Below are 11,514 nucleotides of genomic sequence, written 5' to 3'. Positions count from 1 at the left end.
CACCTTGCACTGTCATGAGCATGCGTCTCTCGTCCAAGAGGAGATGCACGCTTCCTTCTGTCCAGTGATACAGTTGGGGGTTGTGATTTGGTAAAAAGAAAATAGTTCCTACATAAAACTTTAATCTGTGGATAATCCTGTGCAACTTGGACTTCTGGAAAGAGACATTTCTGTTGAGTTTTTAAAATTCATTTTGCCTCAAGATGAGTGCCATCTAGTTCCGTTATACTGGAGAGAAGACAGACACTACTGCCGATATCTCCAACACTCAGCAACTCACACCGAAGCAATCCAGATTGATAAATAGCACCACTGCTAAGAGGAAAAATATATATTTTTGTTTTTGAGATGAACTCTACCTTTAATATGAAATCTGTTATGAATGTGTGTTAATGTAAAAAAAAAAAGAACATCAGATCTTAATAATATTAAGTATACTGAAAAATTGAATAAATGGATAACAACACAAATAGTACACAATTCCCAATGACCCCTGGTCATTAACGTGATGCAGATTGCCAAGATACACTTATCTTATTAAATGGTATAAATGCTAGTTAACTACAGCCATATTTCAGAGAAGAGTTTCAACATAGTAGTGTGCCCTCAGGCCTCTTATCACTATAGGTAGCCATGAGCTCATTTCTTGTTAGCCAGTTAAGACTCCCCGCACAGTGGATACTGCTCTCTGTAGGCACAAGGTAATTATCTGCAGGCACGCAAAGCACTAGCTGGCTAGCTCGGCCCCCAACACTGTAAAGAGTGTGAGAGGTAGGACTTCCTTCCACCTTGTTTTTTTCTGTGTTTGGCCATCCTCTGTCCATATGACAACCACATCAGTCATAAAAGGCTCACATTATTTTTTCCTAAACATTTGCACTCTGCATTCCAGTGTATGACTGAAGCCTTGATTTAAGAGCTCTGTGATATAGTCTAAGTGACTCATAACCTTTACTGCATGCTTAGCTGTGACTAAAGCAGGGCTTCTGCTGAGTCATTAGCGCAAATGATTTCCAGGAGATTACTCCATCTCCTCCGTCACCGCTTGATTCATGACATACTTTCTTTATGAAGGTAATCCAGATTAGCCGGGTAATCAGTAAGAATGAGAAAAATAATTTTTTTTAAAGCAATTTAAGAGCACCTCATTCAACAGAGGCTCTGCTTGACTATATGATATAAAATGCTGCCCTCTTGTGTCTAAAATAATCTCAGAACCCTTTTCTGTCCCCACTTAAAGGCAAAGAAACTTTATCAATGTGGAGGTGTGACATCTGTGTTTGATGTAGCAGTGCTGCTGCTGCTGACTATGGAGTTTCTTTCCTGTGCAACAATCTTGCTGGAGTTGTAATAGTAGATGAACAGGAAGAAACCTGCAGAAACATTGAAGACAGGTTACACTGAAACATTGAAAATATGTATTTAAAAGTGCAATGTGTATGGCCTGGCTACATGCTCTAAACCAGTTGTGTACCAGGTACCAGTACCAAAGCTTTAAGGGGCGGAGGAGCAACATTAGACTTTAAAGGGTATAAGAAGTCTTTTTTTTTTTAAATCAACAGGTCTATATCTAAAATTGTTTCATGCCTTTCTGTGAATACATGTACATTAAATTACTCATCTTGAAATTACGATATAGTCTTTTTTGAAAAAATGTCATAAAAAAACAGAAAATGATACAAAGAGTTCCTAAAACCACTAAAATCAGATAAAAAAAAATATTCACAGGAACCAACCTGCTTAGAATTCATTCTAATTGCTTGTTTTACACAAACCCCATGCATTCATTCAATTTAGTATTTGTTAGTTATAGTTAGTTTATGTCATTGTCATAAACTGAATATTATATGAAATGTCTATAAAATATGTCACTTATTCAGGGGGCTTCAGCATGTCTCCGCTGCAGGAACTGTCCCTGTAGGACAACTTTTGAGAACTTTTGTTCTTGATCAAGTCTTTGGTTGACTACGTACATTTCACTGAGCAAATAAGATGGGACCAAAAAAAGGCTTCTCCGATTATGAAAGAGAAAGTCGGTGACATAAAATGATCCCTGAATTTTATGTTTGAAGAGAATGCAAGTTTCTCAGAACAACAAAAAACAACACTGGACTTGGCTTCTTCGTCCTTTCATGTTGGACTGAGGCCAGACAGTGACTCATGGCCTCTCTAAGTACAAGTAGTTTTAGAAGACAGGACGCAACAGGGCTAGCTGGTTAGCATGCTTATTTCATTAGATATCTCTGCATCACAATACAGCATCTTTAAGATAATTTCAAAAGTATTCTTTGCATTCTGTCGATATCGTTAGTTCATTTTTAGGTCCTTAACAAAAAATCCTGCCATTCCTTGAAAAATGAATTAGAAAGTTTGAGTATAGTTTAAACGGATGTGTCTCGGTCAGGACTCTACCTTGAAATGAGTTGAGGATGGTAAAGATGTAGTAGGAGGGTATGCGCAGAGGTCCATAGCTGAAGAAGGCAAAAGCCCAGGTGATGCCGAGCAGGAGGAACAGGCCTATAATGGAGAAGGAGTTTGTCTTGATGGAGCTGTGGTTCTGAGCTTTCCTTGCCACGGGCTTAATGAGAACAATCTGCCGCACAGTTATGATGAATACCACAAAGGTGAAGATGAAGACTACAGCATAATAACCAATGTTCACCCCCTGGTGGACCACAGCATCAGGGATCCAGCACCTGAAAATCATGAATAATGATCCACTTAGTGACATGAATCTCTCCTTGTGAATAAGAAATGACACAGTAGCTAATAGGGGTTGCTTACATTGTCGCTGAATTCCCATCATCGGTTTGAATTTTTATGTAATCATATTGTTTTGAGGCAAGGAGAGCGATTACCACAACAGCTGGAGTGACTAAAGAGAAAGTATACATGTTTGTGTCATACTTTTGTGGTGTGATAATGATTCTTTTATTCAGCTTCTTATGGTTCAGTTCTCTTACCCCATCCTGTGACGCACATCTTCATCATGTAATGTGTGACTTTAGTCGGAAGCTTCCACAGATTAAAGTACACATGTAGAGCCTCGATGAAGAACCAGTTAAAAGTGGCCAGCATGGTGTAGTGCATAGCCATTGCCACCGCCACGCATGCGCTGAAGTTCCCCAGTTTGGCGATGCTCTCATTTACCAGGAAGGACAAGTTCAGAGTGAACATGGCAACAAAGAGGTTCATCAGGAGCTTAGTCGATTGGCTTGCCTTCCCTCTTCTGTGGATGAAGTTAGTTTTGTGTCAGCAAAAGGTAAAAGATGTTGGAAGTGGACAATGACCATTTTTTGGCTTTGATTTTTCGTTATGAAGTAAATGTTGGTTGCACAATGTTAAAGCTCTAGAATGGCAACACCATTGGCTACATATTGGTCTCATAAGCCTTGCACAGTGATGTGAAGTGCGTCAATCACTGTGACACCAAAACAGGAAGAGGATAGTGCTATTCCAACCAGTAGCAATAGATACATGGCGCATTGAAGTCCTGCCCCCATTGACTTTGTACTGTGACGAGGTGCCTCATTGTCTACATCTGCTAGCAAAGAACAGAAAAGATGCTGTAATGCTGCTGTGTGGTGGGATGAACTACTGTCATGGTAAGATGGTAGACCTCCTGGTTAATACTGTACCTCCTGAACACTGACAGAATCATAACTGCAAGAAGTTTCTGCTGGTTGCAATCTGCAATCCTCACCACTAGATGTCACTAAATCTCCTTAAATCTTGCACACTGGACCTCGAAGCATAAGATGGGAGACATCAGCAAGAGGAATGGAACTTAAAACCTGATACTCAGTAGGCTACATGCAGCAAACATTTTGCTACTTCGACCAGACAAACCCTAGAGGTTAAAGCTAACTAAACTGCAAGTTCTGGTTTTGATCTTTTTTTAGGCTAAATGATGATCTTACTTGGTAATTTGAATAAATAGTTGTAAATTAGTATTGTACTGCTGACCATTCAGTGGGATCATTTTTAAAGTGAAGCAGTTTGAGTTTGTCAATATACCTTTCTCTGTCTTGTTGACATAGGATGCTAAATAATCCCTTGACATGCGGAAATCTGATGTTTATAGCTAGCTGCAGACATTTTGTTAGTGTGCAGCCCTCAGTTGCATCTTGGGACCCACACTGTTTTTCCCTTCTGGTGCGTGTGATTTTCAGAGTGTGAGGCATTGTGATCTGCATTTATTCCCAGTTACCAGTTTCGATATTAGTTCCTTACCTCATAAGACAAAACATGAAGAGAGCGATTGCCAAGAAAAACATTGACAAGCCACAGCCGATCGATGTGATATAGGTCAGAGACTTGAAATCTGAAGCGCTTATGTTTCCAGATTGGGGTGACTGATATAGAGAAAGACATGTTAGATTATGTGTGAAATTATGAAACTGGAATGATTTGGAATGCCATCATTTTACCATCAGTATTGCAAAAAATGTCAGATGATTGCACTGGCACGTGATGCTGTCACTGGTCTCGTTTGTCCTACAGCCATGTGTGACCCACTTCGCCTTCTTCCCTACAGTAGGAGAAAAGTGCAGTTGACATTAATGTCCTTCAAAGTATTTTTCACAATAATGGATGAAAGAGGTGTGACAAACACTTGTAAATTGTTAAGGTAATTTTAAAGTATCAAAAGAATATTTTTAGTCCCATTTTTTAACTTCTGGATACCTGAACTTGATAACTGATACCATTGCATAAAAAATAAAAAAAGCAGCTGTAAATTATAAACCATGTGTGGATGTGAAATAATTGCTATCATTGTTGTATGGCTTGGCTCAGGTTAAACCCCAAACTGGTGGGACTTTCCAGTGTAAAATATTGCCAAATTGCCAATATTTTGTTAACTGCTAACATTAGTGCTAACTAACATTACCAGAAATAAATTATTCTTGGCTGCTCTAAACAGTAGTTGCCAGTAGCTTTTCAGCACAAATTGCTGTGTGGGCTATACTGTTTTAGAGCAGGCTATTCTTATGCACTTTTTCTCTATGAAAAGTGATGCACAAAAATGTGTTCATATCCTACATGATCATGAGCTAGTAATTCATGCATAACCCACATATTTTGGAAGCTGCGATCAGGTGACCACTGCGCTAATAGCAGTAAGGAAAGTAGTCCCAAGCAGTTAGGTGGTTGGGGTTGTTCTTTAAATAGTTAAGTTATTATTATTATCATTATCATCATCATTATCATCATCATTATCATTATCATTATCATCATCATTATCATTATTATTATTATTATTATTATTATTATTATTAAACCTAACACAGTAACTTTTCTTGCCTAAACCTAACCTCTGTAACTTTCCGTTAAGATTGTGACATAAGTCATGGGGCACTAACAAGGATATCATATGAGGTGTTGTATGAGGATACATTGTTTAGAGCAGCAAAGAAGTTTTGATTTTCAGTTCAGTTTGATGCAGGTGAGAAATAATTTAAAGCTAACTGATAAGATTATGTAGTATTGGATTGGTGCATACAGTTGCACACTGGCCAACACCCAACCCAGCATTTTAAGCAAATGGTATTGAGCAACTCTGTTTTCTACAGTACCTTTTCCATTCCACGACCTGCAAGAAGCAATTCTTCCATTCTGTATCAGAATAAAAAAGTAAAAAAGTCAAATCAGTAAACTCGCTCTTTTCATAATCAGTTATTATTAACTGATATATCGTTTAGGTGAGTCATCTCTTTTACCTTGTCCACACCACTGTATTGAATGTCAATGGTATTAGAGAGTCCGGATATTTCTGTTCCCATTTCAATTCCCACGACCTCATCGTTGAGAAAATTGCTTTCGGGCTCGTCCTGTGTGAAGTAACGTGCACAGTCATACACAGTTTCTGGTGTGGATGTTAATATTATATTTATATTAAAGTTGTCCAAAATGGACAACTTTTTTGACATGCTTTACCTGATGCATTCCTGGAAAAAGTAGAACTGCAGCAAATGAACCATTATTTTTTACTGCCACGGCGCTGGCCTCTGAAGGGATTTGCACTGATCGAGAGAGGCTGGGTGCAGCATTCTTAAAAATCAGAAACAAAAACAGGTTGATGTAACTCTAATATTGTTTTTATTCTTGTATGAAGGCATACTGCTTACATTCATATCACCACTTGTTGTAATTTCATAGTTGATGGCGGCTTGATTTTCAGTGGAGAGTTTAAAGATCATCCCTTTAATTTGGCCGATTGAGATGGTCGCTCTGCTGGAATTGCCGATGTCGTCCAGCAGAGAAGACATATTATTCATGATATTTCTGTAATGAAAAACAAAACAAAACATACAAATCATTTTTCCCCATGTAGTCATCGTCACAGCTCCTTGCAAATGCCACACCAAATAGTAGCGGTTGTATCCCGTAATATTGCCAAAATAATTTTGATACTTACGCTGCATTCTCTGGGCTGAGCCCGGTGCCATTATTGCCGACAGGTGGGGGGAGAGAAAGAGAAGGGATTGAGGTTTCTTCTGGTGGCTCACATGACACAAAATGCAGCACGTTTTCATTAACGATGGTTATTTTGTAGTCTGTTGCTGACAAATCTGCATATTAAAACAGAGACATGCATACACAAACAGAGACATTTGATTTCACAACAATGCTTTTTGGTTGAGTGATAAAAATGTTTACTGAAGTATGTTTTAAATAATCCAATGTTATGAACTTAAAAAAAATACCTTTGCAAGCTTCTTTATCATACGTATTGTTTCCGCAGAGGTCCTTTTGGCTCAACTTAATATTTGTTACACCTTCAACATATTAAAACGTGACATAATCAGACATGCCTTGTTAAGAGTGCTACCACTGCTGTGAAATATGTGCTGATATGAAATTAGGAGCTTTGCTGGTGTTTTACCTTTGTCCAAGCATTTATGCATTTCTAAAAAGAAGTCATCTAAAGGACAAATGTTGTAGAAGATGATTGATTAATAAGAGAGGAAACATTGGCTGTGTATAACCTATTTCAGTAAAGAACTTTCATGACCATTAGGGGGCAGTCGATCATTACTTTTTTTTTGCATATATGTACTCCTTAATACTGTCTGTGTGAGCAGTGTTCAGTTGCAATGATTTTTTTTTTTTTTGCATCATCATCAATATCCCTTAATTGTACAATTAAAAACAAGAGTAAAGACTAAAGAGGTGACATACATGGCATATGCATTCTTAAAAACAAAGAATTCACAAAGCATAAGGGTGTTAGCAGTACCTTCAGTTTTGTTGTGGAGAATTGATGGCAAACAACTGTACTTCTGATTCGGTGATTTCATCAGTACAATATCTTGCTTGGAAAGAATCTCTTTATTCAGAATCAGGCTGTAGTTGTTTTGGTCAGCACTTATTTTAAGGCTGCAGTTGAAATCGCTTCCGTTACAACAGGCTTAAAATACAAACCAAAGAACGGTCGCATTCATCAAAGAGACCAAGAGAAACAACTGAATGGTTATTTGCAATGGGCTCAAACCAGGCTAATTATAAGGTAACTGTACCTGCATGCTGTGTTTTGTCCATCCTGATATTAAAACAGAATTTAGTTCCACTGACATTGTGATAGACAGCTTCTGAAATATGATGTTAGAGCACCGTATACTCAGAGTTGTATTTTAAACCTCAATAATAAGAATAAGAAAAATAACACAACAAACTTATATAGTGCTTTTCAGAGTCCTTGAGAACACTTTACATCGGAAAAAATTAACACAAAACAACAAACAGTCAATTCACAAGTATCCTTTGACATTGTTGTCAAGCTTACCTGTTGGAAAGTGATCTTGACTTATGTTTTTGGCACTGACAAAAAGTATATTTTTTTGTCTGCAGCTGCCATTTTCGTCTGTAAAAAGCACAACAAAAATTGATTGCACTTAAGCATCAAAAGTAAGTTTATGATATTAAGTATTGAAAGTAAAAGCACAAGTAAATGCCGTTTATTAAAAAGCAAGCGCTAGAATCTTAAGAATTATTCCATTTATTTCTTCTTAACATGTACACCTTAAAAATACAGCGTACATTACAGTGTACAATATAGACAATGTCTTCTCCACAACTTAAAGTATTTAATACTCCCTTCTTGTAAAGAAGTATTATTAAATCATTACATTGCCCAACTTAATATAATATACATGGTAATCTGTATAACAGAAACTAAGCCGTGTTGAGAAATACTGGTTAGCTTAAAGTCTTTGTTAAACATTCTTACCTGAGCAGCCACAAATGCTGTTGCTGACAAATATCCCACAGATCAGGATTGCTACAAACATCCAGCATTGCTTTCCAAACCGTGGTAACATCCTGAGGAGTAGGCACAATGTGCAGTATAGTATGAAGGATTAAGTTATCTGAATTTAACCAAAAAAAATTTTTAAAGCGCCACCAAACTGTACACCAGCTTCCATTACCTGAGGGAGGTGATTTTCTGTTTTGTCACTCTGAAGTCTCACTGACTGGCATACAGCGTACAGTGAATACATGTTACTGATAGATATACCACTAATGTTCCTCCTGCCTGATTTACATTGCAAATCAAGCCAGTCGACCTCTCACAGCACATATTGTGTCTGTTTCTTAGTAAACAGCTAGCAGAATGCCATATTTAGGTATGACTGGGATGATGTGTTCCTGTAAGCTCCTGAAACCATCATCCACATTTGGGGGGGTTATATAATACTCTATATCACTTTTACCACAGGTAAACTAGTCAGTGCAAGAATGTTTAGAGCTATCTTTAAGTTCCTCATTAGATTTAGTTTCTCAAAACTATGTTTTTGTGTTTAAATGACAGAATGGACACAGTATTTGAAAGTCTCTAACAAATAGCTCAGTTATTAGTGTGCTCAGTATAGGGGGGACCGAGGGAGAGAGTAACATCTCCAGTTGCGTCAATCAGAAATGAGACAGAACCATGAACGTCATTTTCCACAAAGGCTTTGATGATTCCTCTCTGCCCGCCAAAGGACAAAGTGATGTCTCATATTTGTCAAAGTTCCTCTGCCAAGACTAATTTTTAAGGGTTGAAAGTTTTTTTTTTTTCCATCTACAGTATTTTCCTCATACTGGATTAACCTATATTATCTATAAATCTTAAAAAAATATATTTAGTTTTGATGATTGTTCTAGATGTCTGACATTTGATGTTTGATTTCTGTGGATGTCAATCAGTATTGTTACTCTAACACTGATACATTGGTTGCAAAAACAACTGATGAGTACAACTAGTTATCTTTGTCAGTATTGTGTTCAACAGGGGCGCTCCTAGGATTTGAGGACATTTGGGGCTTAGCCTGGACCTCTGAAGGGGGAAGGGGTTCTTGATGAACAAGCTCTATTTTTATGCTTTTTTTTAATGCACTGTGGCACATTATTTAGCCTTAAAAACTTTCCAGATTAATTGAGTTGTGATAAAGATATTTGTAGCTGTTGGTAATTAGTATGGGAAGAAACAGAATACTTAACAAATGCCATCTTAAAAATGTTTTGACTAGAGTTTTGAAAAATAATTAAATATATATATTTATATATTTAAGTTAACGGTGGTGTAATGCAACTAAGTATAGTATTCATGTACAAGTACAAACAGAATGAAACATTATGGTTAATTTATTTATATTTATATTTTTATTATTATTAGGGCCTCTTCTTTTTTTCAGCATACAGCCTACATTTTTAGTTCAAGGGCTATTTATTAATCATTTTGACTGAAGTCTCAACAGGCCCCAAACCTAAAGGCACCACTGGCAACCAGATAGCTCAAGAAGTTTTTGAGTAATGACTTTAAAGAAAAGAAAATAACATTTGAAAGAAGTTTTAATTTTTCAGAATCACAGGAGGAGTAAGAAACAAAAGACTTGTCTGAAAAAATAGACTTGTCTATTTTAGTTCAGGATTATCACTGCTGACAAAACTTAGCAGGAAAAAAAATAAATATAAGGCTTAACTTAGCATAAAGAGTGAAACAGGGGAAACAGCCAGCCTCACGAGTCCAATAGTAAATAAAAAATAACCCTATATCTTGTTTTTCCATCATTTCAACCTCATTTAGCAAGGAGAAACTGAAATTGCTGATTTATGTGGAAATGTTTGTGTAGACCGATGGGACTTATCTGATGCAACCAACAATACAAGATGATGTCTGACCATGAGTGTGATCTATTATCAAGTAGGTGCTGGAACATGCTGATGAAGCGGTTGAATCTGAGGAAAAGTTTTATGGAAATACTGCGAATACTGGCTTCATGGTGTGTTTGATGCTCACGTGAAGCGTAATGGAAAACCTTGCCCTATTTATTTGTACAGTAAAAAGAAGAACTTGCATATGGATTATGTCATGCAAATGGTGTAAACAAATGACTGCCACTGCCTGCCCAGAAAGGAAATGTTGGTATGGTGGTTTAAACCCTAACACTTTGCATTCCTGTGCTGATATGAAGGGAAGGCTTCATATGTAACTTTCCGCATCAACAGTGCTCCAATTGTGTTTTTGTGTTGTGCAGTAAATAACATCCAAGAACTGAGAGTGATGTCTGAAAAACGTGGTGATGCTGCCCCCTGGTGTGACCTCAGGTATGTTTCTTGACACCATTTAACACAGTATTAGACATTACAAGCCTTTTTTGTTGTTGTTTTGATCATCTCTTGTCCAAAACGTGAGACCCGAACAAAAAGCACTGCAGATAAACAACCACAGGCCATAAATTGACGGATGACAGAACCTTTAGAGGAACAACTCCAGCTCCTCTGTGGTTGTTAACAGGTTGATAATGTCGTTACGGCCAGCCTGCGAGCCTGCTAAGGCAATTACAGCCCCAACAGCAGCGCTAAACACATTTAAGACCTGATCGCTGTCTGGATAGGCCTGCTTGGATTCATTGATGGAGTTTTTATTGACTGTTTGGAGTTAAGTCAACGGACTGAACCGTGTGGTCAGTCTGGTGATGTCATTGTTGTCTTCATTAATGTCTGTGTGGACATTAGTTGGTTGTTAATGTAATGTGGGCAGGTGAGAAAGCAAACTTCTCCCTCCATTAAACAGTCATTGGCTAGTTTGTCATGTGAAAGTATTGTGCTAATTGAACAGCCATTAGATGTGTATAGTTGGTGTATTAAGTGATTTGTGCATTGCCGGTACTCATCAATAAATAAATCAGTGTTTCCTGGTGTGAGGTCAAAGATAATTAAAGCGGTTTCTTAGCTCTTGCACTACAGGCTCTTCACTGTGTTGTTGTTGTTTTCGGGAGGAATTTTAACGATGGATTGTTGCACGATGCTGTGAGGATGAAGCCATGGGCTCGGTGCCGTATGGCAGATGAATATTTGATGGCCCCTAATGGAGCCTGCGCCCTCATGCCGTAACTGTGTTTTTCCCACCACGCGCTGCAGAGGACTGTGGCGGAGCGATGTGGTCGGCATCCATTTGGGTGCTTCCCAGGTGAATTTGGTTGCCTGTCTTGCCACACCGAACAACAGCTGTCCGTGATTTCATCATAC

At 37.9% G+C, this 11,514-nt stretch overlaps 1 protein-coding gene across 1 annotated transcript; it reads right to left on the bottom strand.

Annotated features, from left to right (window-relative positions):
- Positions 1-283: 283 nt before the first annotated feature.
- On the bottom strand, positions 284-8,500 carry LOC121953890 (adhesion G-protein coupled receptor G5-like). Its single transcript, XM_042501151.1, has 18 exons — positions 8,430-8,500; positions 8,231-8,322; positions 7,787-7,864; positions 7,521-7,592; positions 7,241-7,411; positions 6,887-6,925; positions 6,708-6,779; positions 6,419-6,572; positions 6,129-6,285; positions 5,938-6,051; positions 5,721-5,831; positions 5,577-5,616; positions 4,431-4,531; positions 4,234-4,355; positions 2,964-3,229; positions 2,785-2,875; positions 2,413-2,696; positions 284-1,373 (listed from the first exon to the last, which is right to left on the bottom strand). The coding sequence occupies exons 2-18, from the start codon at positions 8,319-8,321 to the stop codon at positions 1,255-1,257; spliced, it is 2,082 nt and encodes a 693-aa protein (XP_042357085.1). The 5' UTR covers position 8,322; positions 8,430-8,500; the 3' UTR covers positions 284-1,254.
- Between the last annotated feature and the right edge of the window lie 3,014 nt (positions 8,501-11,514).

This window comes from Plectropomus leopardus, chromosome 14 (genome assembly GCF_008729295.1).
Source record: "Plectropomus leopardus isolate mb chromosome 14, YSFRI_Pleo_2.0, whole genome shotgun sequence".
NCBI lineage: Eukaryota > Metazoa > Chordata > Actinopteri > Perciformes > Serranidae > Plectropomus > Plectropomus leopardus.
This window is presented reverse-complemented; position numbering and strand designations above follow the sequence as displayed.

Coding starts and splice junctions, on each gene's coding strand:
- LOC121953890 (XM_042501151.1), bottom strand. CDS start 8,321: ATGTTACCACGGTTTGGAAAGCAATGCTGGATGTTTGTAGCAATCCTG. Junction 6,052..6,128: donor CAACAAGTGGTGATATGAAT/GTAAGCAGTATG, acceptor CTGATTTTTAAG/AATGCTGCACCCAGCCTCTC. Junction 4,356..4,430: donor CATTTTTTGCAATACTGATG/GTAAAATGATGG, acceptor TCTCTATATCAG/TCACCCCAATCTGGAAACAT.